The following is a 27567-nucleotide window of genomic DNA, read 5'->3' as shown; positions in this document are numbered from 1 at the left end:
TCAAAGTAAAGGAAGCATTAAATAGAAGCCTCAAGGGAATTCTGTAACCCCAGGCACTACTACACAAAGGAATATTTTAGGTGCTGTTTTTTTAAATAGATTTTTACGTTTTTTAATTTTATTTATTTTTTGTTGTTTGAGACAGGATCTCTATCTATAGCCCTGGCTGTCCTGGAACCCACCTTGTTGATCAAGTCGATCTTAAACTCACAGAGATATTCCTGCCTCTATCTCCTGAGTGTAGGGATTAAAGGCATGTATTACCTTGCTTGGCCAGGGTTTTAAAATGTTTTAACCTTTACTTTTATTTTATGTGTATGGGTGTTTTGCCTTCATGTATGTCTGTGCATCACATGCATTCAGTGCCTACAGAGGCCAGAAACTGGAGTTAGAGATGCTTGTGAACTGCCATATGGGTGCTGGGGTATTGAACCTAGGTCCTCTGGGAGAACAGCATTCTTAACTGCCAAGCCACTTATAGGGTTTAAACAACCATTGTATTGAGAATTTCATAATGCATCTTGTGTGTTTTGATCAACAATATTCCCTGATATTCCTCTATTTCAGCTCCTTTTCTATCCGCCCCATCTCTTTTCCTTCCCAATGTCATGTAATCTGTGTGTGTGTGTGTGTGTGTGTGTGTGTGTGTGTGTGTGTTTAATTCACTGAGCCCACCTACTGCTGCCTGTGTGTGCATGGGCGTAGAGGTCCCTACTAGAGAATGGGGAGTTTCTTGGCCCACATCACCCAAGAAAACTCTTTGTTCTCCAGCAGCCATCTAAAGCCAATAGGGGTCCCCAGCTAGGGGTAGGACTTTTTTGAGCCCCTCCCCGTCCATGTTGGAATTTGGTCTGTCTTGGTGTTGTATAGGTCTCATACATGCAGTCACCGCCACCGTGAGTTCATGTGTGTGCAACAGGCTTGTTAGGTCTAGGTTTAGCAAATACTGTTTTACTGTGGACGTCTATTACTCTTGCCCCACAGCCTCCCCACACCTCTCCCTTAATGATCCGTGAGCCCTGGGGAGAAGGCTGTGCCACAGACGTCTCATTCAGAGTGGATCACGCTACAGCTTCTTTTTTTTTTTTTTTTGGTTTTTCGAGACAGGGTTTCTCTGTGTAGCTTTGCGCCTTTTCCTGGAACTCACTTGGTAGCCCAGGCTGGCCTCGAACTCACAGAGATCCACCTGGCTCTGCCTCCCGAGTGCTGGGATTAAAGGCGTGCGCCACCACCGCCCGGCATGCTACAGCTTCTTATTCTCTCAGAGCTGACCAGTTAAAGCTTTTCTGGTGGGGGTTGAAAGCTGCACTTACGGGAATAAAAATAAGAACGTAGGGAATGGTTTATTACTTATGTCCCTTTGGCAGAATAAGAGATTAGGTTCTCCCCTAGGGTCCCTGACCTAGCCAGCCAGTGGGTTTTTGGCCCAGTTAACTGTACCAGGCATGAGTTTCGTATTGTGGAGCAGGCCTCAAATCAAATCAGAAACTAGATGATTCCTCCTCTATCATCTCTCATTACACCAGTGGGCCTGTCTTCTCAGTCAGGGTTCCTGTAGCTTGCAGAGGGCACAGCTGGGTGAGACCGTTGGTTCCTTTTTGGCTGGTTGGTGTGCACATTAACACCGTTGAGCGCCGCGGAAGCTAGCTAGCGGGGATGAAGCTGCCAGGTCAGTAGCAGCCTGTTTTCTTCATGTCTTGTGACTCAAGTATGTGATGTCGACAGCAACAGGACCTTGTCATCAAGCTCTGCAGAGGGACGAAAAGCAATGGTAATAGCCTGCACAGTTTTGGGGTGAGGGGGCCTATTGGATCCCATTGGCTAACAACTTATGGATTTTTTTTTTTTTTTTTTTAATCACAGTGCTTTGGACATCTAAATGTTTGTATTCAAAGCTGTTTATTTTTCTCCTTTGTTGGTTCATACTTTTAATGTACAAGGTAACATTTTATGTAATAATTGATGGAGACCAAGGTTTTAAAGGAGGTAGCATAATGGAATGGAATGTTTTCATTGGGAAATTTATCTCAATAGTGTAGGGAGGTCAGTAAAGCTGGAAGTATAATGTATTCAGCTAACGTGTATCCTGCTCTGCACAGTGTCGTAGACACTGTAACTGAAGAATTTTCAACAGTGGCAATAGCAAGTTAAGGAGTTATAGCCTAATAGCAATGAAAGTACCAACTGCAAACCAAGCATCAACGAGACTGTTTATACCGTGCACTTTAGGGCAGAGCACTTGAAGTCATTTTTAAAAATAACCTACCCAGGTACATTTTATTAACTCTTATTTTATAGGAGGAAGAAATGGGAATAAAGAAAAGCTTTAAAATAAAAACAAAATAAGCCAGTGGGAGGGAGTGTTCACATATTCACATGCTTTTGTATTTCATATTTTTTCTTTTTTGTTTTATTTTGCTTTTTTTCCAAAGCTTCTGTTGCTAAGCACAAGCAGAGGATGGGATGGCGAGCATGTTTTCTGATGAAGATTTTTACCTCGTTACACTTCATGGTTTTAACACTTTTGTATCATTTCCTTCCTTATTAGCAGAGTCATAGAGCTTTTCCTAACTGAATTTTTTAGTTAACTAAATGCACCTCAGGGACAATGTTGATGCTTTCATAAACACAAAATTAAAAGTCACCCAGTTATGTTAACTTTTAAAACACCTTAAGCAATATAATCTAAAAGCTGTGAGATGAAAGCCTTTTTGCTTGGGAAGATAGATTTTTTTCCCTCCTGTAAAAAATGAAGTATATAACATTTAAACAGTTGTTTACATTCAAGATGGAAGTTTCAGCACTCTGTGTAGCAACTTTTGGTTATGATTGCTCTTTAAAAACAAGCACTTCGACTTTAAGGTCCAGCATCCAAAGAACTTGGAGGTGAACATTCCCCATAGTCACTAGAAGAAACAGTTGAAAAAAGAATAATCATCAATTCATTGTTAATCCTTCAGAGGGTTGAACTCACAGGACAAACCACTGCTCTCAAATGAGGTGACAAACAGAACCAGGGTCCTGAACTGAAGCCTCCATGGAAACCACCCTTGGGATGGGAGAAGTCAGCCGCAGTGATGTTGGAGGGTCATGTCAAGAAGTCAAGAGCTACAAACACCAGGGTGCTCCATTTTTAGAAGAGACCATCCATTTCTATAGTTTGAACTCTTGGATCCCTCCTTGTGCTTCTGTGAAGAGAGGGAAAAGTAACTGTTTTGATACATGTCCATTATTCTCTTCATAGTCAGACCTGATCTCAGGTGACCTGTCAGGGGTGGGAAGAAGTGTGAACATTCTGCTTTAAGGCATTTCCGTCTCTAAAAGAGACATATTCACTGTCTTGGACCATAGACCATTACAGTAGAAGATAGGACTGACCTGAAAACTTGAAGTTAGTAATTGGATAGTGTGCTAGATAGTTTTATATCAACGTGACACAAGCTAAAGTCATCTGAGAGGAGGGAAACTCAAGAAAATGCCTCCATAAGATTGGGTTGTAGGCAGGCCTGTGATTGACGGGGGAGGGCCGAGCCCATTGTGGGTGGTGCCATCCCTGGGCTAGTGGTCCTGGGTTCTGTAAGAAAGCAGGCTGAGCTTAAGACATGGTAATGGTCGCACCTGCCATAGGATCAATAGCTGTTCTGGGTTGAGAGTTTGGGACACTAACCCTGCAGGAGCCCTCTTTGTGTTTTGGTCTTATTGCTGTAAGTGTTTGCATATGGTGGAAGTTAAGGTGGTTCACTAGATAATTTACACAGTTTCTCATGGCTCAAAGGTCCAAAGACATTGGATGAGGATGGAACAGAATTAGTGTGGAGAATTTTATTGTCTGAAGCCAGGGAACCTGTAGGGGAAAGTGAGGTCAGCTGTGTCTTGGCTGAATTTTGTTAGTTCCTCTTTAGACACATCTTTATTTTCTTTTTCATAAAATTAACACTTTTGGATATATATGTTTTTCAGCGTATAAAACATTAAATGCATTTTGCAAAGTTTCCAAAAATTTCCCCAAAGAAAGATACAGTGTTACAGTAAACTTTATATTAACAAACTTATTGTTTTATTTTCATATTTTCATCTTCACTATTTTTTTCTGATGCTTTATTAGATACCTTTCTTTGATCATATCCCCTTTGATCACCCCTCTCCTCCACCATGGTTTTTTTTTTTTTTTTTTTTTTTTTTGTGTGTGTGTGTATGTGTACAGTTTTAAAAGTTCTGGCAAATATATGCTGCTAATTTTTATCTATAAAAGCAATACCCTCAGTGACATGTAAAAGTATAATTTTGAGCTCTTCTTGACAACATGAATATAATACTTTAAACATGCTTTTGATAAATTGTTAGGTAAAAACACTGTCTTGTAGCTTTAACTTTGTACCTTTGATGACAAGCAAAGGTGATGATCAGTCATGCTTGCTTGCTTGCTTGTTTTTTATGTCTCTCGTGAATTTATGTCTAGAGTACTACTATCTGGCTTGCTCTTGTGCAGGCAACCCCAGCCATGTCAGGTCTGGAAGACTGTATTTCACAGCTCTCCTTCCCATCCTCTTCCTTTCTGTTTTTCTTTTTTCTGTGATCTTCCCTGAACCTTTGTGGGCAAAGGGACATATAAATGTCCCCTCTCTTGCCAAGCACTCACCATTACTTGTCCTTAGTGCATTGCCTAGCTTAGAGTTCTGCATTGACTGTTGTCCACTGGAACAAGCTTCTCTGACCAATGCCAAGAGCTACATAATGTATGGTCTAAGCATAAAGATTTAGAAGGAAGTTTAATAATACGACCATTTGGCAAAACAATAATAAGTTCCTCCTATTGCCCATGACCTCCCTAGCCATGGGCTTTTGACCAGGTTTATTCTATACTGCGAATTTCCTCCTGTAGAGCATGCCCCAATGAGAAAGCGGTTGGTTATCCCCATTCCTCCTGCAACAGACATACCACTATTGCCCCTTGGCAGTACAATAGTGTAGTACTCAAGATGCAGCCTGGATAGGAGCCTACTCCTAATAGCTTCCATATCAGCTTACATCACTATGAAATCTCTGTAGCTAGGACCAAATGATCTTGAGTATCCCACTTAGATGAGGAATTGTTTCAGAGGGAGAATGATAAGGTTCTGGAGTGTGGTTGGCACACATGTCCATTGAGGGAGACATGCTCCTTTTTCCCACAGGGTACTCTTGAGGAGGGAGAAGTGAGAAATTTGTATATAGAAGTATAGAGAGAGATACAGTTAGACAATATAGGATAGCTCGGGAGGGCCTGGATCCTAATCCATCGGCCCTTCTGTCTCTATTAAAGGGCTTTTTAAAGAAATGCCAAGGGGTAGAGCAAAAGACCTCCCCGCAGCACAGCCAAGTGCAGACCATCACAAACACCTGGTGACGTTGCATGTGGTCCAGCCATCCCCTAATGCAGCCCTGCTGTGTAAAGCAAGCTCCGATCTCACTAGGAAATCTTTATGGGCTATCACAGTCCAAGACACTTGGAGTTTGAACTTAGCAACCCGGAGAATCTTCCTGTCTGCATGACCCTAACAAGAATTTTGCTGTCTGCAGGTAGGTAGCATATTGGAGGAGGAAGAGCATTGTGAGCCTACAGCAGTGCCCACAGTTACTGAAGTAAATGTGGAGAATGGTGGCCATGGCCAGCAGCTGTTCCTACAGAGCCTGTTCCCTAAATAAAACGCCAGTCAAATGCTTTCTTGAGCCCTCATTTTGAGCCAGCTCTTGAAATCTCATAGTCATAATTTCTCACGCAATCATCTGGTTGTAAGTGAGAATGTAGATTCTGTTCACACAAAGAAAAGATGGGCCAGAGGGTGTTATTTTTAACATGACATAATGGTTTTGTAATCTGTACCTATTATATCCACTGAAATGGTTATTAAATAAGTGTAGTGTGACTGACATCAACCAAGTAGGCTCTTACAAAACTGTCTTGCTGCAAAAGGGATAAAAATTTCATTTCCTCTTTTAGTTAACTAACAACTTCTGGCCTACTTATCAATTCATCCCATGTTTGTGTTAAGACTTTAGCTTGGGATTTTAAAGTCACTCCCACTAAAAATAATACTGGCTTTCCTCACTCCTTCCAGAGACCTTGTCAAAAATGTTATTTTTTTTCTCACTTCAAATATAGATTGACTCTACAAATACTGAAGCAATAGTTAGGGCTTATGCAACATTGTTTTTAGTATTTTAAATTAACTGCTTTTTTAAGGGACTCATCTCCAGGGTGTGTTGTTATTGTTCATGAATATCTCTGAATGAAGAAAGCGTTTTACAGTCATGACATTCATAAATGACTTTAGCATGAAATATGTGAGAGGAAAAAAAAAAACCTTTCCTCAGGAAGCTCTTCAATGTTAGTGGTTGTAAGTCTTAGGAGCCCATTTTCCTTACATCACTCTTGTAGTTTGAGTTTAGTTTTTCTACTAAAATTAGAATATATTCAAATATATCAGTGGCCTGTTACTAGTGCTCTAGAAGAGTCCAGGTGTATAGCCAAAAATTGATAAGAGTAAAGGCAGTTAATTGCTACAATTTTAAAAATTTCTTCTTGGAGAGAAGCCACAATAATCAAAAGAAACTGCTCTAGTGGCATTAGCTAAAGGAACTTGTGAATTTTTTCAAGAATGAAGAAAATTACCTTTTTTGTTGTTGTTCAAGTGAGCACTTGTTACTTTTGATACTCTTTCTAAAATTAGGTTCATTATTGCATATAATTAAACATTCTGAACCTTTTTTTCTGACCCCCTTCCATTTCTATGTATCCCGAGCTTTCTCAAATAATATCTTTCCACATTTCACAAATAGCTTCCAACTGTTTGGGACTCCATGCCTTAGCCCTGACAGTCCTGATGCCTAGAATGTCTTCTCTGTCCTTTTCATGGCGCCCTTTCTGTCCTCTCCGTGGGGCTCTCCTCTATCATGGCATTTATTGCCATTTATTGCTGTGATTATTTGATCTTCTCCATGAAAATCTTGAGTATCTCCTATGACCTTGTCATGACTTACCTTTGTGTTGCCAGCATGGGGCATGATGCGTGCACATAATAGATGCTCATTAAGTGATATTGAAGTCTCTGAGCCAGACATTTTGCAATATAAGCATCATTTCCCAAGCTTAGAAATACTCTGCCCATTCTGCTTGATTCATATCATTATCATGCCTTGGTGTAAGAAAGGAAAAAATGTGTTTTTCTCAGGAATTCTTTCTGGTGGCTTTATATTTCAGGCCATTGTCAGATCCGGAGCTGAGATGTAGTAATATGCTCCCCATTGTTCTGAAATTCCCTTCCTTATTACTGTGACCGGCTTCCTCTGACTTTTCTGGGATCATTTTATCTTCAAGTGTGCCTTTTAATGCTGCCTGGAAGAGATAGTGTATCTCGCTTAGGAGACCTTTATTATTCGGCTAAAATAGAGCAAGCCATAATGTTAGTTAATGAGATATGTAAAGGGCTATAGATTGGTGGCATGTAATCTGCTCTTGTGAGTGCAACAGCCTTGTTAGTCAGGAGAAAATTGGTGTGCCAAGTACTAAGAGTGGAGGGAGATAAACTGTGTGACACAGAATTAAAATCATGTGTGGCATTTAGCAGCATGTGCCCAGTAATAGGGAACAGATTTTGATCCAGCATATCAATGACCCAGAATAATAAAAAAGACACTGTCCAATAATGTGTATCCTTTATGGACTTGTTTATAGAATATTCCAGAAATAAGGCAAACGGACAACCTGGGAGGGTTGGAAAGATTATTGGGCATCATTTATACTTTGACTTTCACATTTTAGAAATTGGCCTTTGGTGAGTTACATAAGAACACCATCTTAGATGGTCTCAAGGCAGGAATTTAACATTTGACTCCACATCTGCATTCTCTTTGTAGCAGTCTGTTGTCTTATTTTTTTTTTTAAATCATAGAAGTCATTACAATGCATGGTGTAAGGATCACGTGCACAAAGGTCTCTCTTACAACGTATTAACACCATTTACTTTTGTTGTTGGTTGGTTGGTTGGTTGGTTTTCAGGCTAGCCTGGGATACCCAGTGTAGCTCAGCAGGCCGCCACCTTCTGTCAGTCCTTTTATCTCAGCCTCTCAAGTGCTGGGATTACATGTGGGTCCCACCACACCGGATTTACTTATGTTCAGCCAGCCACATCTACTTTTCTTTAGTGGGGGAACTGGAGGGAAGAAAGGGAAGGGAGGAATATTGTAATTGGTTGTGTTTGGTTCTAGCTGATGGAAGAGATAGTGTATCTCGCTTAGGAGATCTTTATTATTCGGCTAAAATAGAGCAAGCCATAATGTTAGTTAATGAGATATGTAAAGGGCTATCTCATTAACTAACATTATGTAAGTTAACATGATTAACTTACATACCCACTGAGTTTCAGGGATGAGCTCCACATGTCAAGTAGACGCTGAGTAGACCTTGCTTTCTTTGGTGATGTCTGTGTGTTGTGATTGCTTATTGTGAAAATCTGGCCCCAAACGATGTTTGCTGGAAAAGCTCATTGTCCGGCCCTTTGGTTTATACTACTGGCTAGACATTTTGATCTTGATGCTCACCTTGTAGAGGAGAATGTGATGGATGTGTTTCGATTTCTGTGGGGCTCAATGATAGAGTTTTAGAAACCGACCTACAGGGAAGAAAAGAGGCATTTTGTTCTGAGGTGTGTTGACTTTTGCATTTTGTGGCCCCCTCACACTTAGTCAGGAAAACCAAATACAACATTTTAATTTTCGAACTGAAATGAACAGAACTGCACTTTATATTTTCTGCTCTGTAGGAACCAGAGTGGAGACTATGTGAAAGAGGAAGGTGGTGAGGAAAGCTCTGCTGTCCTGAGAGCACTAAATGACGTCCAGTTCGGGGATTATTGAGTCATTGGCAAATGGAATTCCAGTCACAGTCTCCTTTAGAGTTAGCAACATCAACTGTGTCCTGGAAATGTTAGCATTTAACCCAATTCCACGGAGTAGTTTATGTGCTCCTTTGTGTTCTTAGGTTATAAAGAGCTCCAAGGATGATTAACAGCCCCAAATGAAAGGGAACGTCTTGGAGAATAACCTTGGAAAGGTTTGGCGTTAACCTTTAAAGTTTAATTTGTCAACACCATGAGTTTGGGGCTGTAAATCTCCACAGGTTTTAATCTTCCCGTTTTCTGTAACTCTTCTCACAGAGAACTTCTTCTTTTCATTCTATTAATTACACCGTGCCTCCCTGATTTTCCTGGAGTGTGTGATAATGGTGTAATTTCTTCTTACTATTATCAACGAGTGCTCTGAATGAAAATGTTAGAAATATTTTATTCTTTTGGCTAGATGTATTCCATTTAATGATTTCTCTGGATTTGTTAAAGACTTAATGAAGTTTTCATTTAGAAAAAAAGTGTCAAGTAAAGCATGGACATTGGGAATGTGGTTTACATGTTATGAAAGCATACATTATAAAATTATGCATTCAGTGAAGACTGGCTTTTTTTTTTTTTTTTTTTTTTGTCAGACAAATTATAAGCAGAATACCAGAATAGGCCAAGCTAGGCTGTTTGGACTTGTTATTAGAGATGGCGAAGATGAAAAAGAATGTTTTTAAACTACTTTTGCATTAAAAAAACCAGTAATTCCAAATTACAAAAAAAAAGCTATTGGGATGTTTCATGCTCATATTCCTACCTTTTTGGGTTAATAGGTCCTACTGATTATGCTGTACGGCACAGTTGTCGCAGAATTATTTTAACCAAAGCTCTAAAAGGGGCTCCAACTGCTGCAGTCATGTTCACGCACAGCCCACATTCTGAAACAACCCGTATGTGGGAGGAAGGGTTGCTTTTGCTCGGTAATGAGAAACATTAAGCTGAAGGTGGCCACCCAAACTCTGAGGTTGGCTAGCAAGTGGAGAGAAAGCATCTGTACTTTTGGATGGTGATGTCTTTGCTGTCTTTATGCTGGTGGTTCACTAAGCCCTTTTGTTATGTTTTCAACAAACACTGTTATTATTTTAAGAATAGGAAGCACAGGCATCATTTTATGGTATTAGCTTTAATTCCTGTGAACTTCCTCAACCTTATTCTTTTTTTTTATTGAGATTTTCTATTCATTTTACATATCAATCACAGATTCCCCTGTCCTCCCTGTTGCCACCCTGCCAGCCTTCCCACCCAACCCACCCCCCATTCCTACCTCCTCCAAGGCAAGGTCTCCCATGGGGAGTCAGCAGAGCCCTATAGACTCCGTTGAGGCAGATCCAAGCCCCTTCTCCCTGCACCAAGGCTGCGCAAAGTGTCTTACCATAGGCACCAGGTTCCAAAAAGTCAGCTCATGCACCAGGGACAGGTCCTGGTCCCACTGCCTGGGGGCCCCCCCAAATAGTTCAAGCCAAACAACTGTCTCACTTATCCAGATGGCCTAACCTTATTCTTATTCTTATTTTCGAAACCAGTAGACACCATTTTTATTGGCTATTCTTTCTGTCTTTGTATCATTCTCCAATGTGATAAGCATACTCTCACTTTTACTTATTTTGTTCCAGATGTGAAGTAATACAGCTTACAATACCTAGAGAGTGTGTGAGGTAGCACCAGTTCCTAGTAGGCTACAAGAAGGAAAAGCTGTTCAGTGGAGGTAGAGTGTGAGTAGAGAATGATGTTGTAAGGACAAACATGACCGAGCTATAGATGTTAAGTAAAAATCCAAGAACTTGCCATTAGAGCTAACAGTACCTAGGATCTAAAAGAAAATGCAATGGTTAAGCGAATCACAACTATTATTGCTACTGAATCCTGGTGGAATTTTCCTAGGCACCCCCTTTTCTTTCCTCCTTTACACTTTTTGAAAATACGCCAACATCCTTCGGTGAGACTCAAAAATACAGCAGCCTGCTGGTGAGCAGTGGCCCCTTCGGTGACAGCAAAGGCTGTCCGTGATTCTACGCTGCACCCCCTCTTTTAGAAGTCCACATTGAAATGAGGACACTGAGGAACAGAGGTCAAGGGACTGGCTGGAGGTCAGACTGTAGGGAGATGTGCAGGAAGGGCCCCGAAATCCATTGTTTCTCATGTTTGTTTTTAATGATTGATTTTGTCTTCTGATAATTATATATATATGTACATATATATAGTAATATATAGATATATATGTATAGTATTCTTATTTCTCCCCTCCTCCCACTCCTGTCTCTTACCTCCCTCCCGTTCCCACCGACCCCACCTCCATTCCTGTCAGTCCCTGTCCTAGATTCATGACCTTTGGTTTTGTTTAGATGTCCATGTGCGTTTTTGTTCTTGGTCTTTTAAGCTCCATGTTATTTTCCCATATGTTTTAACTGGCCATATTCTGTCTTAGCCCGAGGCTGCAGCAGGGAGTCATCCTCTGTTGGATTTCTTTTACCCCTTTGCATTTTTCCAAAAGATAAATATTTCTCCTTCCTTCCTCTTCCTCGTCTCCTTCTCTGGGTGGAACTGTCATCCAAAGCACCTCTCCTTCAGACGTGGACCATTTTCCTGGCACGCGAAGAGTGTTCTCGGTAGCCTTCCATGACAGCGGAAGTGCGGACGGGAGCCTTTTCCTTGCCGCCTCAGGGCCCTCACTTTGCACCACCTCGGGCTGCCGCCCTGTAGCCATTTTCACTAACAGATTCTAGGACCAGGCCCGTATTTGTGGATGTAGCAAACTGAGGTTACCACTTCAAGTGTTTCCTCACAGCTGCTCTGTTCTCCCTGAGATGTTGTCCAAGTGGAGAGAAATACGTTGTCACCAGGGATGACTACTTTTTTTCCCCCCTCAGGGCTTTAAACTACAATTTCAGACTGAAACAGTAGGGGCAGTGCAAGGGAGAGAGAGTAAACCTTTAAAAACAAAGTTCGGATCAATAACGATTAGCATTTCCTAGCCTCGAGTTTCCTGCTAATGACTGAAAGCAGACAGGTACTAATTAGAGCAACCTCAAGTGTCTGGATTCTGAGCTGTACCAGATGGTGCTGTGTGCGAACTATTCATAGTGCTAGCGAGAAGGCCGGGTTGTTCTTAGCTGCTGTTCTTCGATCTTGAGCTTCTCCAAGGATGCTTACATTTGCCGGTTTCCCCATCCCCACTCCACCCCGACCTTTGATTTTGCTCTGGTCCTGTCAGGGGGCGTCTTCTGCTATCTTTACTGAGAGTCTAGGTGGAGCTCACTTCATTGTTGTCAGATTTCCTTTCTTGCCCGTGTTATAACTTGATCACCTTGGACTTTTAATCACCTTGTTGGCTCTTTCTGGATGTGTCTCAAGATCACAGAAGATGGGGATGATCTTCAACCCTGTGCACAGACACCACACGGATATTTCGGCCTCTGCTGCTTAGTTGTCATTGAATCCTCATAGATTGTCTGAAAACAGATTTTCTCCCTTTGGTTTGTACTTCAAATATTTGCTACCAGCTCTGCTAGCCAACACCCAGAAAGCCTAGTTTGTTTGCCTAGAAGTGTTCAGCACAGTCGTGTGTTGGTATTGTTTTGACAAATGCTGCGCATGCATTTTCTACAATACGGAAATTCACACTATGAAGTGTGGAGCTGATTATGTTTAACTGAATTTTTGCTTTTTAAAATTTTTAAACTAGGGCGCGTTTATTGTGTTTTGTTGTGAAAGTTATAATTGCCCTTAGTCATGAAACTTTGTCTCGATTTCGTAAGTTTTGAAGAAATTACTTGGTGGAAACAGAAAAGTCAATAGTTTTTGTTTACTCTTGAGGTTTCCAGTTTGAGTAAGGACCACTCCCTCTTTTTCCCCTCATCATTGTTTTCCTTGATCTTGCTAAAGAGTACTTCGGGTATCCACATTAGGAAGCCGCTATTGTAATTCCAGCAAGTGCTCTGGAGGCCAGACCGACTGGAGTAATGTTAGACATGGGAAAGAATTCACATTATGGTCATCAAGATAATAGGGAAAAGGGTCCTGTATTTATTTCCTAGTGTTGTAATTGCTTTTTACAGCTTTTCTATTTTTTTATTACCATGCCCTGTTCGTTAGGTATATGTCTGTGAATTCTCTCACATGCTCCATTCTTTATATTTCCTGGTTTGGGAAGCCATCTATTCAGTATCTCTTGTGCCTTTTGAATACATGACATTTATGAGGATCTGGGGATGGAATTCAGTGGCAGAGTGTGGGCTTAGCATTTGTGAGGCCCTGGGCACTCTACCCAAATCCCCAAACTTGTTTAGGTTTCCTCCTTAAAGGAAACAAAATTATCTTTCACAGAGCTGGAGACACATGCCGGTCAGGAAAGTGCCTGCTTGTAAGTGTGAGGACCTGAGCTCAGTTCCCACAACCCACAACCTATATTTAGAAACCCCCGGGCAAGATGAATGCTTGTAATCCCAACCCTGGGAGGCAAAGACAAGCCAATTCCTGGAGCTGTTGGCCTGCTAGTCTAGCTACTTGGTCAGTTCCAGGTCAGTGAGAGACTGAAAAAAACAAGGTGGGAGGTGCCTGAGGAATGGCCAGAGGCCAGGTTGTCCTCTGGCCTCTGCAAGCAGCCCCTCCCAGAGAAATAAGTGGTACAGCTACCCAGAGAGGTATTATTAGCACTTCATTGTGCTTCTGCTTTTCCTAGGTCTAAACATAATTGTGCTGAGAGGAAATGCTAATTACCCTGGATTGATTAGTACAATATGCGAGTGTCCAAATATCTACCATTTTTGTAATTAATATGTTTATCAAGAAAGAAAAAAGGAAAATAATGTAGTTGCATTGATGAATATATATTTGCTTGTAAAAAATGTCTTGTATTTTTATGAAACATTAAATTGTGAGACGCTATCCAGTATTACAAAAGCGTAATATTGGTTCATTGTGTTAGGACACATGGTATTCATTTCTATCAATTCCCTATTGTTGAACATTGATGTTGTTTCTGACTTTACAATATAGTTTCTTGAATAATAAGCCTTCATATATATCCTCAGTATAATAGAAACACATTTTTAAAGTCAAGAACTTCATCGAAGGCTTAAATAGAACAATGTAAAGTTATGAATGAGCAGTAAAGACTCAAAGTTGGAATCTGGTTCAGACATAGCAACAATGCTTAACTGCTCAGAACTACTTCCAGGTCTTTTTAACCCAATCCCCACTCTATAGAAAAAAATGTCAGGACAGGGACTGGGCAGATGGCTAAGTGAGTCAAGTGCTCGCTATATAACACGAGGGCCTGAGTTTGGATCCCTGGGAAGTAATAAAGTCAAGCATGGCAGCCCACATGTGTACCCCCTGGGTCCCTGGAGCTCCTGGGCCAGTGGGATTAGTCAAAGTGATGAGTTACAGGTTCAGTGAAGAATCTTGTCTAAAACAAATAAAAGGGGAAGATTGTCAGTTTCTGGCCTCCACATACACATGCATGTATGTGCACCTGCACATGTACATGCATACACCCTTATAAACATGTATATATACCACATCCACAGAGAAGAAGAGAGAAGGGGGTAGAGAGAGGGAGAAGGAGGAAAGGAGAGAGAGAGAGGGAGATTATGAATGATAATGAATACGAATATGCCGTGGGAGTATCAGAAAGGTTCAGCGGGGAAGACAAGAGTCTAAGACAGGAAGTCCTCTTGTCTTGCCCTATAGAAGGACACGCCCCTGCGGTCCTTTCTCCTTCTTGCTTGTTCCCAAGTCCATCTCCACACACTAACTCAATGTGGACGCCACATGATTCTTCCCTGACATTTTAGTTTTTGCCCAGATCTTTCTTATCAGAAAAATAGTTCTCACCTTGTGTCCTGGTCTTCTGCCTGGGGGCATTGTGTAATAACTGAATATCTCCTTTAATCTGTTCCTTCTCTGTGGCAGGAACCTGGTGAGAGATAGCATGGCAGAATAACATAGTGAGGACTGAACTCCACAGACTTCTGGATAGTTTTTTTAATATTTTAGATGTCAAGTTCAGAGTAACTCTCCTTTAAATAAGTCAGCTCATTTAAGCAAATAATTATTTGCCTTAGGCATTGTATTAGATTTCTGTCACTATAATAAAAGATTTGGTAATTATGTCATGAAGAGGAAAGGATTGTTTTGGGCTTATGGCTTTGAATTGCTCTTTCATGATCAGACAGGCCCACTGCCCTTGGACCTCTGGTGGGTGGTAGATGGTAGTCGTGGGGGGATGTGTGATGGAACAACCTGCGTACCTCACTGTGGTCAGAGAGCATAGTGCGCAGATGAAGGGGATACAGTTCCATAAGAGTTAACCTCCCCTAAGCGACCTGAGGATGCTCCAAATCTTTTCACATAGACCACGGGAGCATCCAAGAGTTGAGCCATAGCGAGTGCGAAATCCATTAAGCCGATTATACGTTTGTCATGAGAAAGCTAATTCTTTAACCAAAATTAGCTTTAACCAGAATTCAATGTTGAGATTAGTTTTTCCTTGACTCCTTGTCATTCTTAGTTCATTTATCTTGCAGTAAAAAAAAAAAGGAATCCCAAAATAGCAGATTAACTTGGGGACATTTTATATTATTTCAAAATGCCTGTGAATGACTCTGATTAGAATTAATTTGACTATTTCTAGTTATTACTTAATAATTCCATTTTGAAATTTCCATATTAAAATCAATTATCCATCTTTGAGTAAAATTATTTCAATGACAGTTTGTCACGATTCTGAAGTGAACAACAGGAAAAATGAAAAATGGCCGTGAATGGCATTCGCATCTATATTTAAAAACCTCCTCAATTGACCACACAGATGTTGTTACAGATTTTTGTCTTTGATGTGATAAATCTCTCACTAATTTTAAGGAGTGTGCTTTTGAGCTCTGCATTGCAGAGCTGCAATTTATGAAAGTCCAAGCAGCTGCCCTGATAAATTGGATGAATTTGTAACCAAAATTCTTTTGGAAAAGGCTGAGATCTGTCACTTTATGTCCTGAATTTTGCATTCATACATATGGATTTGGGGTTCTTGTCAGGTGTGGGTTTAAAAGGTGTGGTATATATTGCATGCCTTTATATAGATACATGGGCATATTATTTATACTGTATTCACAAGTGGGGCATGAATTTGTATATGTTTTACTTTTAAAAACATAAACATGTTCATTTTAAGCTATGACTGTCTTAACTTTTTTTTTCTTTTTCTCTAGGTTGAAGAAATTGTAGACATTGGATCATTTGCCCCAGAAGATATCCACATTCCGAAGATTTATGTACACCGCCTTATAAAGGGAGAAAAATATGAGAAAAGAATTGAGGTAATTTGCAGAGCTTTTTATATTTGGATCTAGTTACCAGAGACACATGTCTCTTAGGCCATTCCAAGTGATAGAAGGTTAGAGCAGAACACTGTTACTCTGAGTCTCAAGTAGACACTTGTGGTGTGTCCATTGGAGAGGAACTGGGTACCGATTGTGCTTCTGCCCAGCATAACAGTGTCTCTACATCTTGTGATTTTGAAGGCTGTCATATCTGCCAGGATTCTCTAATGGTTGCAGTTTATGATCCCTGATTTTGGATAGCTATCCTAGAGGGTAGAAGTGAATTAGGTCTGAAGTCTTAATGCTTGCTCAGAAGTATCTGTCTGTTTTGGAATAGTTCTATACTTTCATGGAATAAAGAAAGAATTAATTTTTAACTAGCTTTGAGCAATGGGCATCTGATGGGTGTGAAGGTGTCCAGGGGTTGGGTACTAGGCACACTGGGGCTTTTCCACAATGACTGAACTACCAGGTCTCAGTTGATATCAAGATTCAAAAGTTTCTAGGGAATAGCACCACAATAAATATATAACAGGGGATATTAGGAATCAGAGCAAAAGGCGATATGCAATCATGTCGCGTGCTATCAGGTTCTAGGATAGGAGATTTACAAACAGACCAGTCTGTTTGAAGGAGACTTAGTGATGGAAACCGTTTTCTGGCTGTTTCCCTTATCCTGTGATGCACACGTGGCAGAACCCATCTAGACTCTGCAGGTGGAAATAGGCAGCTGGCCTCAGCACCACCTGGTAAACACATTCTGACAGCCCCAGGAAACAGATGTCCAGGGCCCGTGTCTTTTCTTTTATTCAGGCTCAGTTTCTGAACACCTAAGGAGAATTCAGCTGTCAAGTCGTAGGTAGAACAGTGCACTAGTCAAAACGGCAATGACAGGGGATTGTTTGCTTCACAGTGCGAGCAGGTCTGTCTTCCCTTTCAAAGAAATCTGACCTGCTTTATTTACTTCCTAAAGAATGATCTTTGTCATGAAATATCACTCGTGCATTCTTTAAAAAAAAATGTTCCATTATATTGTAGACTTACCTCCTACTGGGAATAAGTGCTATATTTTTTTCCTGCAAATTTTTATATTGAAGCAATGAGAAATTTGAAAGCAGATCTTAAATGGGAATCATTTGTTTCTACTTACTTTGAAGCGTTTATCGCTCCGAAAGGAGGGAGCTGGAAAAGCCAAACCTGGTAAGCCTGGAGAAGATGTCAGGGAGCGGATCATCAAGAGAGCTGCTTTGGAGTTTGAGGATGGCATGTACGGTATCCTTTATCAGCCTGAGCTCCTCCAAATATGCAGGCCTTGATCGTCTATGATCAACAGGCTGCTAGGCCTGTGAGTCATGATTCTTGTCTAGTTCTTTGACTTTAAAAGTCGTCAGACTTTACAAAATGGGATTTGTAATCCAGAGGTAGCAAGATATGGGAAGTTGATGTTTGTGATCTGTTTGCCTTCTTGATGGCAACTAAAATACACTTAAATTGTGGAATGTACACTACATTTTTTTGGACAGTTTGGTATTTAGCCAGAAGTTTGAGGAGGAGCCATTCACTACTCAAGGTGAGGGCTGTAAATCTTAGAATGTTGTCATTAGCACTATTTATTTTCCTGGTGTCCTGACATTTGATTACTCCATGAGCCATCAACTCCCACTGCTTACCAAGCCGCTGCTTCCTTTGAAAAAGATCCTATGAATGCACTCTTTTGTCTGGTATTTTGTAAAGGTACTCAATGAATGATTCAAATTCTGTACTTCCCACCTTTTATCTTTGGCAAAAGAAAAAAAATACCAGAGCGGACATGATTCTGTACAATTAGTGCCCGAAGTTTGAATGCACTTAAATAACAGTTTCATTATTTACCATTTTGCTTATTTTCAGTATGTGTTCACCATTTTGATAATTTTCAATATACTAGATGTGGAACTGTATTGCACATAGTATATAACAAGATAAATATTTATGGACTTTTGACTCCAGTGAAGCTGTATGTATAGACCTGAGGCAGATAGAAATTTCTAGAAACTGTCCATTCTACGAGCTTTCCTTCCCTATGAGTTGCAGTCATTTCCGCTGTCTCTTGACTGAGAGAGTTTTCCATTCCTCTTTTATTTTCACCTCTACCCCTCTTTATTTCTTGATTTTTTTTTTTTCAATTTGCACTTGCGCTGTGGTGAGAATTCACACAGGGCAAGAGAGAGTATCATGTTGGTCGTCGTCTGTCTTCTGCATGGGCAAGGGAGGGAGTCAGCCTGGACTGAGTGGGTATCAGCCACCGGGCTTTTCTCAGCTGACCCACCATTAATATGTAAGCACAGACTGCGATACTCGTTCCATATGATGATGGCTCCTCAGTGCAGTTCTTTATTCACTGTTGCTGTATTGCCCACGACAAATGTATGTAACTCATTTCATCTTAATGGTCTGTCTCTGTGAACCAAGGAGCTGTCAGTGTAGTTTCACAGACTTCCTGTATCCACAAGAAGTGACCTGGGCCATTGCATTATCCTTTTGGCCTTAGTAATTGGTAATTTGATGTTATATGTAAACTACGTAAATGTCGGCCCCCCCCCCCCCCCTTCTCTCTGGCTGTGATTCAGAGTACTATTTTTTTTTCTTTTAAGTTAGTTCTGGTGAGGTCTTCTGAGAAGTGATCATGTAGAACAATGGAGAAAAGATCTCTGATCTGCTTCTTCTGCCCATGTTGAAAACAGGATTAGTCTCACACCATGGAGAACAAATCAGCATTGACCTACTGAGATCATGTAAGGGACAAGGGACCCTCCTGTTCTTGGACCTTCACGGTACCTATTCCCTCAGAGTGTTTGCTGAAATGCATCCTGTCCACTTTCCTGATTTTGTCTCAGATATGCTTACCAATAAGTGTTACTACAGCCATCAGAACAGATGGACTTTAAATGGCAATTTGGTCTGATCAGAATTCTTTTCTTTAAATTTAAAAAATGATGCTGTCTTTTTGGAATTTTAAATCATCTTTATTTTTAGTGAGGGTTTGTATAGTGAAAATAGGTTTTAAATAAAGGCCAAACCATTCTTTTTTTTTTTTTTTTTTTTTTTGGTTTTTCGAGACAGGGTTTCTCTGTGTAGCTTTGCGCCTTTCCTGGAACTCGCTTTGGAGACCAGGCTGGCCTCGAACTCACAGAGATCCGCCTGCCTCTGCCTCCCGAGTGCTGGGATTAAAGGCGTGCGCCACCACCGCCCGGCAAAACCATTCTTAATGTCAGTCCTGAATGTATTAATCCAAGCTTGCCGAACGCATTAGTAAAAATAAAGTATGTTGTAAAAAAACTGTTCAAATGATCTTGGTTATCTTCTGAAGCTACTCCTTTGATCTGTGTGATAAAGCATATTAATGTTATTGAGAAGACAGGGACTAATTAGAGATTTTTCTTTCTGGAGGATTATCAATGAGTGCCCAGAGAATACATTCAGTTATTATATTAGTAACCATTTACCTCTAAAGAAGATTCTTGTTCTGATTTATATGTGTGAAGACTTACAGCACCATCTCTGCTTTTGCTGTGTTGTGCCTTAACATCTTTCTCCCAGCTAACTTGGGTATAGGAATACCTCTTCTGGCCAGCAACTTCATCAGTCCAAATATGACTGTTCATCTTCAAAGTGAGAATGGAGTCTTGGGTTTGGTAAGATGACAGTTCAACTTTTCTTTAACTATGAACTATAGCAAATGATATTTGTAGTTTACTCAGTATAATTTTCCAGTGTTTTATTACTTCTCATTAGACTTCTACTATTACTGTGATAAAATTTTATATATATATATATATATATATATAATATGTATTATACATATATATCATGTATGGTTAATATGTGTGATGATCACAGGTACATAGTAGCTACTGATTGGCTGAGTCATCTCCTGACTATTTTCAGGGACACAAAAATGCTGTGTGTCTGTCTGATAGAGGCAGATTCCTAGTGAAGTCAAAGACTCACACTTTAGAGGAACCCTTGAGGTTGTCTAGAGTGGTCAGCTTTTCATTTTGAAGACAGAATAAGTAAGTTTATGTGAACTATCCACATTGGGCATTGCAAGGGAAATGGGCAGAAGCCTAAAATATGAGGTGTCAACTCAGTTTATTTATAGGATAGCTTTCAGTCCTTCTCGGGGAGTGTATTAAAAATGCATAGCCAGTATTCACTCAGTCTTAACTCATACATCTTTTCTTTTCCCTTTTCTTTCTTTCTGTTAGTGTATGTCATTATATAAAAGTGCTTGGCTCCATTCATTTCACTTTGTAAAAACAAGTACAAAATTAGCTCAAGGGTATACCTCAAATGTAGTAGAAAACATGTGCATAACATGTGAAGTCTTCATTTTGATCTCCACCAAAACCTACACATAAATACGTTTGTATGTGCATGCATGCATATATATATATATATATATATATATATATATATATATACATATACAAACATACACAATTATATTTTTAAAATATCTTACTGAGAAGAATGGAGCGAAGGGAACATAAGGATACCCATATGTAGATACAGGGAGAGGTAAAATTAGAGCCTCAAATTCAGACTTCCAAAGTGTTGTATACCAAAACAAAAGAACTGCTGTTCTAAGTCTTTGTAGCCAAATAACACAAGTGTAGGTGGTGTTCACTGTCCTACCAGAAAGGGTTGCAGGTAGGTTTAACTGGAGCATACAGGCTCCATGTGGACCAAACTAGGTATTCAACCCAACAAAGATTACAAACTGAAAACAGGAGATTATTTTGTTATTGTTTTTCTTTTTTATTATTGAGAATACATTTTTATGCAACATATACTTTTTAAAATAATTTTAATTTTTACTGAGAATAGATTTTTATACAGTATATTCAGATCATGATTTCCCTTTCCCTAAATCTTCCTAGATCTTCCCTACCTCCCCACGCACACAAATTCACCCCTCTCTCCTTTTCTCATTAGAGAACAAACAGGCAACTAAAAAAAGAAAACAAACAACCCCCCCAACCAGAATAGGACCAAACAAACAGAAAAAGAGTAGAAGAAAAAGCACAAGAAACACATACAGATGTAGACACACACACACTCACTCTCTCACACAGAGATCCCGTGAAAACACAAAATCAGAAACCATAATATACAAACAAGCCCAGAAAAAGGGTTATGAGATGAAAACCCTCCAAAAATACCATTGAGTTCATTTTCTCTTGACATTCTACTGCTGGGCATGGGCCCTTTGCTTAAGTACTGTTAGTTGACCTGGTTAGACTCAGTTGGAGAGAAGCTAATTTTTCCTTTGTGAACAGTTGTCAATTGGAGATAGCCTCTGGGTTGGGATGGGGGCTTTCGTGCAACATATTCTGATCTCCCTCCCCCTTTTCCTTCCAGATCCTCCCCACCCTTCCAACTCCACACCACCTTTCTCCCTCCCCTTAGAAAACAACAGGAAAAAACCCAACAAATATTAATAATAATAATAATAATAATAATAATAATAATAATAAATGAAACAAACACAAAGAAAAAGCACGCACACACACACACACACACACACACACACAGAGGTACGCACACACCTAGTTTGTGTGATTCTTGCATGAAGTTGGTAGACAACATTGTTATGGTACAATGTCAAAAGACTAACCATGCTTGACACCTACATGGCAGGCACTGAAGAATGACTTTTCTTAAAGCAGACTGGTAATTTTAGGAACTATTTCTCACCTGCCCAGTCATAATCAATATGAGAAAAAGATTTGTGAAGACCCCTGAGTTACTTTTGAGAAGTTTGCCTCAGTCTTTGGATGTTAGCTCTCTAGATCTTCAGAGGAGCTATTGACAGTTTGGGAATGTGATGTGGGGGAGGGAGGGCAACATGATTCTGTTAGCTCACTGGATGTGTGCTGTATTTGACAGGGGCCATACCCACTACAACATGAAGCTGATGCTGACCTCATCAATGCGGGTAAGTTCACTGCATGCTTTTTCAACCTTTTCTGTTGCTACTAGTTTAGTCCTGTGTCAAATATCAGCAACAATTTGAACCTGATTCTTTGTCTTCTCCTGGAGAGAATTTACTCTATTTATGACAAAGGAGGGAAATGACCTGTCTAGTCTTTGAGATCTCTCTCATTCAATCTCAGCTGAGATAATGGAAGAAATACAGATGGAGGCATTTATGGGTTAGGCAGGGTCCTGCCTGTAAATAGAGAACACACCCTTGCATGGTGTATTGAGAAGAGTTCAAGACAAGGCAATTTACAAGGGTTGGGAGAGCATGAAGGAAACTCACAAATGATGAGGAAGTCCTACAGAGAGCTATTCCACTTTATTTTTAAAGGCTGGTAGCAGGAGAGATCCACCCAAGAGAAACTATGACATTTTGGTAAAAGACCATCACCAAATTACAGTGACCTTGGTGGGCTAAGATATCTGCTGGGGTCTTCTGCTTGAGCCTTCTATTGGCCAACCCCAAGTTGGAAATGTGTCAGGTTTTTGTGGATAGAGAAAGTGGTAGTGGATGCATAGTATCAGGCTGGTGCACTGGGGTTTTGATTGTAGGTAATGCTTATCATTCTGTAATGTAGGTCTTATTAGCATGAGCCAGCATCTTCTAAAGGTGGAGTTGCTTAAGTCTGCACCAGGCCACTGACTTCATGCCGAGGTTGTGAACTGAACACAAGTAGAGAGTTTCTTTGAGTTGGGGACTCACATTGTAGTTTCCTCTGCTCCTGGAGTCACATGCTTTGCCTTTCATTATCAGCCTGCTGATTGACAGGGACATCGAATATATTAGCAACTGAGAGAGTGAACAGATCAGGCCTTTTGGCAACTGCTTGAGGTAACATTGCTGTTCTGTTGGCTTTTGGCTCATCCTTGGCGTGGAGCTGTTCTTAAGATAATTTATGTCCTAGGAGGATTTTTCAGTGCCTTTCTATTCATTCTGCCCCCACAGAAGTATTGTTCTTACTTTGCATTCAAAAATAGTATGTGTAACTCTCAGAAGTAATGCAAGCTGAACATAAAGTCCAGCTGTCAAGTTGAATGGTGTCTGGTACTTGGGGTTTTGGGAAGTGATACACATTGAGGTTGAATATTTGAATTGGCTAACTCAACTCTGAAAGTCCCAGTGCGCTAATGCAGTGACATTTAACAACGCTGTACTCGAATTGTACTCTAACCTTTAGCAATAGCTCACTGGCCTGTGAAAATATTTGCTGCTTGCTTTAATTAATTTATTGTGTTAGTTGGTTATTTGCAAAATGAATAATTCCATTTCCCAGCTCTCAGGCTTTGAGTTTATAAGACCTATTTTCCTTGGAAAAATAGCTAATCTTTTCAGTCACAGTGTTGGATGGGAGGGGTTTCCTACTCCTTGGAGCTTCAAAGAGGCTCAGTCCCATGGAGCTACCAATTTTCAAGTTCTGAAATTCCACTGTAACCGTGAGGAGCCCAAGATAAAATATCTGAGCTCCCACCGTCTCTTGTTACTGCTATGTGGTTTTCTGTCCATGCACTGAATTAAACCTGCTGAAAAGCCAGCTCTAGAGAGGTGCAGATGGCAGCAGGCAGGTGCAGTGAAACCCTGGGTGCAAACCTGGCGTAATTGTGAAGTTTCTAATAATTCCCATGCGTTTGCTTTTTCATCCAGTGTGCGCTATGCATGCTTCCCCATCAGTGCTGTTCTCTTCTTTCAATATACAAGTCATGCTTTTAATGACTTACCTCTCATGGAAATTGCTTTAGAAAGAATCATCTTGTGCATCTTGTGGCCTCTGAAAGCCCCTCCTAACTGCCACACTGGCTGTTGTCAACAGACTCTTGAGAACATCTGACAGTGCCTGAAGACATTTTTTGACTGTTACTTTTGGGAACGAGTACTACTGGCGTCTAGTAGGTAGAGGCCAGAGACATTACCAAACATCCTGTGACTAGAACAGCCTCCCCAAAGGTCACCCTGCTTTTGAGGGCTCTACCACTTCTGGAGAATCACAGGCCTGCACACTGAAGTAAGGCAGCTCTATGCTGAATGTCTATCGGGTTCTCTCTGCTTAGGATCGTCCCTTCATTCTGGTAGCCTTTGTGCTTACTGTGTGCTCACCAGATTTTCCTCTTTGTTTATATCCCCGTCTCTAAGCTCATAATTTACCATCAGAATGTATTAGAAGAGTTCTTCACATTTTGGCCCATTTGGCCACTTCCAATCCTTCCACAGGACAAGAATGTCCCCTCCCCGGAACCTAAAACATATTGAATGTCTTTCTCCTAAGTACCCATCATTTTGTCTTGTGACTATTTTTCTTTCTTGCTGGATTATAAGCTCCTTATTTTTTCTTAGGGTATTGGTTCTTTAAGTCTCCATATCTATAGTGTCAGCATGACCAGTGACTCTTAGATCTCAGCCCCTACTACCCACATACTGAATTAGAAACTGGGAGGGTTGGAGGCAGTAGCAGCCTGCATATGTAGAAGCCCTCCATGTGAGTCTGGTGGAAATTCACGTTTGAGAACCAATAGTGTAGGGTAGTTGAATTTCGTTTGTAGCTTTGTTCAGTGTTCATAATAGTTATTTACTCACTATTGAATTATGAACCAAAGGACAAGTAGGTAAGGATAAAATTAATGCACTCTCTTGACAAAATAGTATGAAAAGATATATATAGACAGACATACAGAAAAGAGTTATTTGTTTGATATTGTCACACATGTATTAATGCATCTGATGATTTTATTCTCGCATCCCTTTTATCTCTTTCATCCCTATCATCCCCTCATTGCCTGCTCCCCCCAACCCCAGATTCCTGACTTACGCTTCATGATCCATTTAATTTAGCCAGGCCATCTGTGTGACCATTGGGTTGGGACTAGCCGTTGGAGCCTGTTGGAGTCAGCAGTAGGTATACAGCTGAAGGCAGGGACTGTCTTTCTCCCTGAATCTATGAATGGCAAATAGCTCAGTAATGAGGGTTGGCCTTGCTGAGCCCCTGCTCTATTCGTACCTGACTGTTGTCAGGGCCATCCTTGTTCAGAGTTAGTATGGGAACCTGCAGTTACTGTGAGTTCATGATCACAATGGCCGTGTCTTATCTATAGGCTGTTTTATCACAGCCCTTCTTCCTGTCATCCAGCTTTTACATTCTTTCTGCCCCCTCTTCTGCAGTATTATTGGAACCTTAGAAGGGATGTTAAAAATGGCTTGTTTAGGGCTCAGCACTCAGCTGTCACTTATTCTCTGCACTGTGTGAAGCTAGGAGTCTCTGTCTTTACTGCCATTCACTGGAGAGAAGCTTAGAGTAGCATTTGTTGGGTTCTATCTATTGTGTGGGGTGGTTGTTTGGAGAAGGTCCCAGAATGGAGCAGGACAAAGCTGTAGCAGGAAGCTTGACCTAGTGCCTGTCATCACTGCTATGTGGGCTGGATGCCTGGACAGTGTTTTGGATTGGTGGCAAGGCTATTATTCTTTACATGATTTATTGTTATAGTTACTTACCAAATCCTCGATGTTGCATTAGAAAATTGTGGATTCAACATAGTATATTTAGATACTGGATTCATTTAGATATTGGATGTTTAAAAATGATGGCACCCGCCGGGCGGTGGTGGCACACGCCTTTAATCCCAGCACTTGGGAGGCAGAGCCAGGTGGATCTCTGTGAGTTCGAGGCCAGCCTGGGCTACCAAGTGAGTTCCAGGAAAGGCGCAAAGCTACACAGAGAAACCCTGTCTCGAAAAACCAAAAAAAAAAAAAAAAAGAAAAAAAGAAAAAAAAATGATGGCACCCAAAAGTAGAACCATCATATAATCTAGTAATTCTACTTTGAGATATATTGCCAAAAGAAATAAAATCAGCAAATCACAGAGACATCTGTCTATACTGTGTTTATGGCAATACTGTTTGCCACAGCTAATAAAATGGAAACAGGCTGAGTTTTTTTTTTCAACTAATCAATGGGTAAATAAAACACATAGGAGAATACTATTAAATGGTTAAAAAAAGATGATATTTTGGTGTTTGAGACAATGTGGACTATGCTAAGTAAAATGGATCAGGCACAGAAAGACAAGTCATGTGTATTGTTAGTCATATGTGGAACCAAAAAAAAAAATCAGTCTCATGGAAGTTGAGACTAGAACAGTGGTTACCAGAGCAGGCAGAAGGCAGGTTCGAGGAAAGTCTTACCAGTGAGTAGTAAGTTATGATTAGATAACAGTTAGGAGTTCTCATGTGCTGTTGCATGGTAGGGTAATCATAGTTATCTGTGATCTAGTGTGTGTTCCAAAAAGCTAAAAGGGGGTCTCATGTTTTCATAGTTGAGAAAGGGTCAGCTTTAGAGGAAAAGCAGAAATGTTTCTTCTGATTTGAAAAGTCGCCTTATGTATAAACCCATAAACATGTATGCTTTATTTTTTTTTATTTTTTGAGACAGTAATCATCACTTACCCCTTCTCTTTCCTCCCTTCAAACCTTTCAATTGGTGTGTGTGTGTGTGTGTGTGTGTGTGTGTGTGTGTGTGTGTGTGTATTCCTAAGCCTATAAATACGACCTGCTTAGTCCGAATAATGCTGCTCATATGTATGTTTTCAGGGCTGACCTTTGGATTGGATAGCCAGTTGGAGTGCTTACGCAATTATGAATGAGTAAAAGTCAGGCTAGCGAAGTGGCTCATGGGTAGAGAGGTGCTTAGGTACCGGCCTGACCTGAGTTCAATGCCTGGATCCCACAAGGTGGCAGGAGAGAAATGAGTCCTGAGAATTATACTCTGACCTCACACACATACACATATTTACACTCAAAAGAAGTAACATAAATAAATAAAATTGTGGGTAGGTAACTACTTCAAAAGAGTATAGCACTGCCTTAGAAGACACATATACACACTTGAAATAAAGAGTGTAAATAAATAAAATCATGAGCAGTTGACTCTGCTTCAGAAGAATATAATTTGTAAGAGTGCCTAGGAAGAAGCCTGGATACTTTCCCGTGAGGGTTGCTCTCAGGGCTTTAAATACAGTTATGCTTTGTGCAGCTCATAGAGAGCCAAAATGCTCCCCATTGGTCTCAGCATTGCCTACAAAATGCTAATAATAATAGTAATAATAACTATAATAATAATTATTATTATTATTAATTTCAACCAACCCCCCCCCCCCCCCCCCCCCCCGTATATCACCAATGGAGTCTGTCTTTTGGAAGTCATTGTGATTTAACACTCAGAAAACAGAAGACTTGGTATGTTTATGTCTCTTCCATGTTCTCTACAGTTTTCCTCCATGACTTTTCACCTCACAAAAGTGGTGAGGAT

At 40.5% G+C, this 27567-nt stretch overlaps 1 protein-coding gene across 1 annotated transcript in view; it reads left to right on the top strand.

The window, feature by feature from the left end:
- The window catches only part of Oxct1 (3-oxoacid CoA-transferase 1), a 125358-nt gene that overhangs the window by 45531 nt on the left and 52260 nt on the right, over positions 1 to 27567 (top strand). The window contains exons 8-11 of the mRNA XM_052743218.1: positions 16139 to 16246; positions 17407 to 17521; positions 19829 to 19923; positions 22181 to 22229. Of these exons, the coding sequence (XP_052599178.1) occupies positions 16139 to 16246; positions 17407 to 17521; positions 19829 to 19923; positions 22181 to 22229 (367 nt within the window). The remainder of the gene's footprint in view (positions 1 to 16138; positions 16247 to 17406; positions 17522 to 19828; positions 19924 to 22180; positions 22230 to 27567) is intronic.

Source organism: Peromyscus californicus, unplaced genomic scaffold, assembly GCF_007827085.1.
Source record: "Peromyscus californicus insignis strain IS unplaced genomic scaffold, ASM782708v3 Scaffold_18__1_contigs__length_77618521, whole genome shotgun sequence".
NCBI lineage: Eukaryota > Metazoa > Chordata > Mammalia > Rodentia > Cricetidae > Peromyscus > Peromyscus californicus.
The sequence above is the reverse complement of the archived record's forward strand: the minus strand, read 5'-3'. Positions and strand labels throughout refer to the sequence as shown.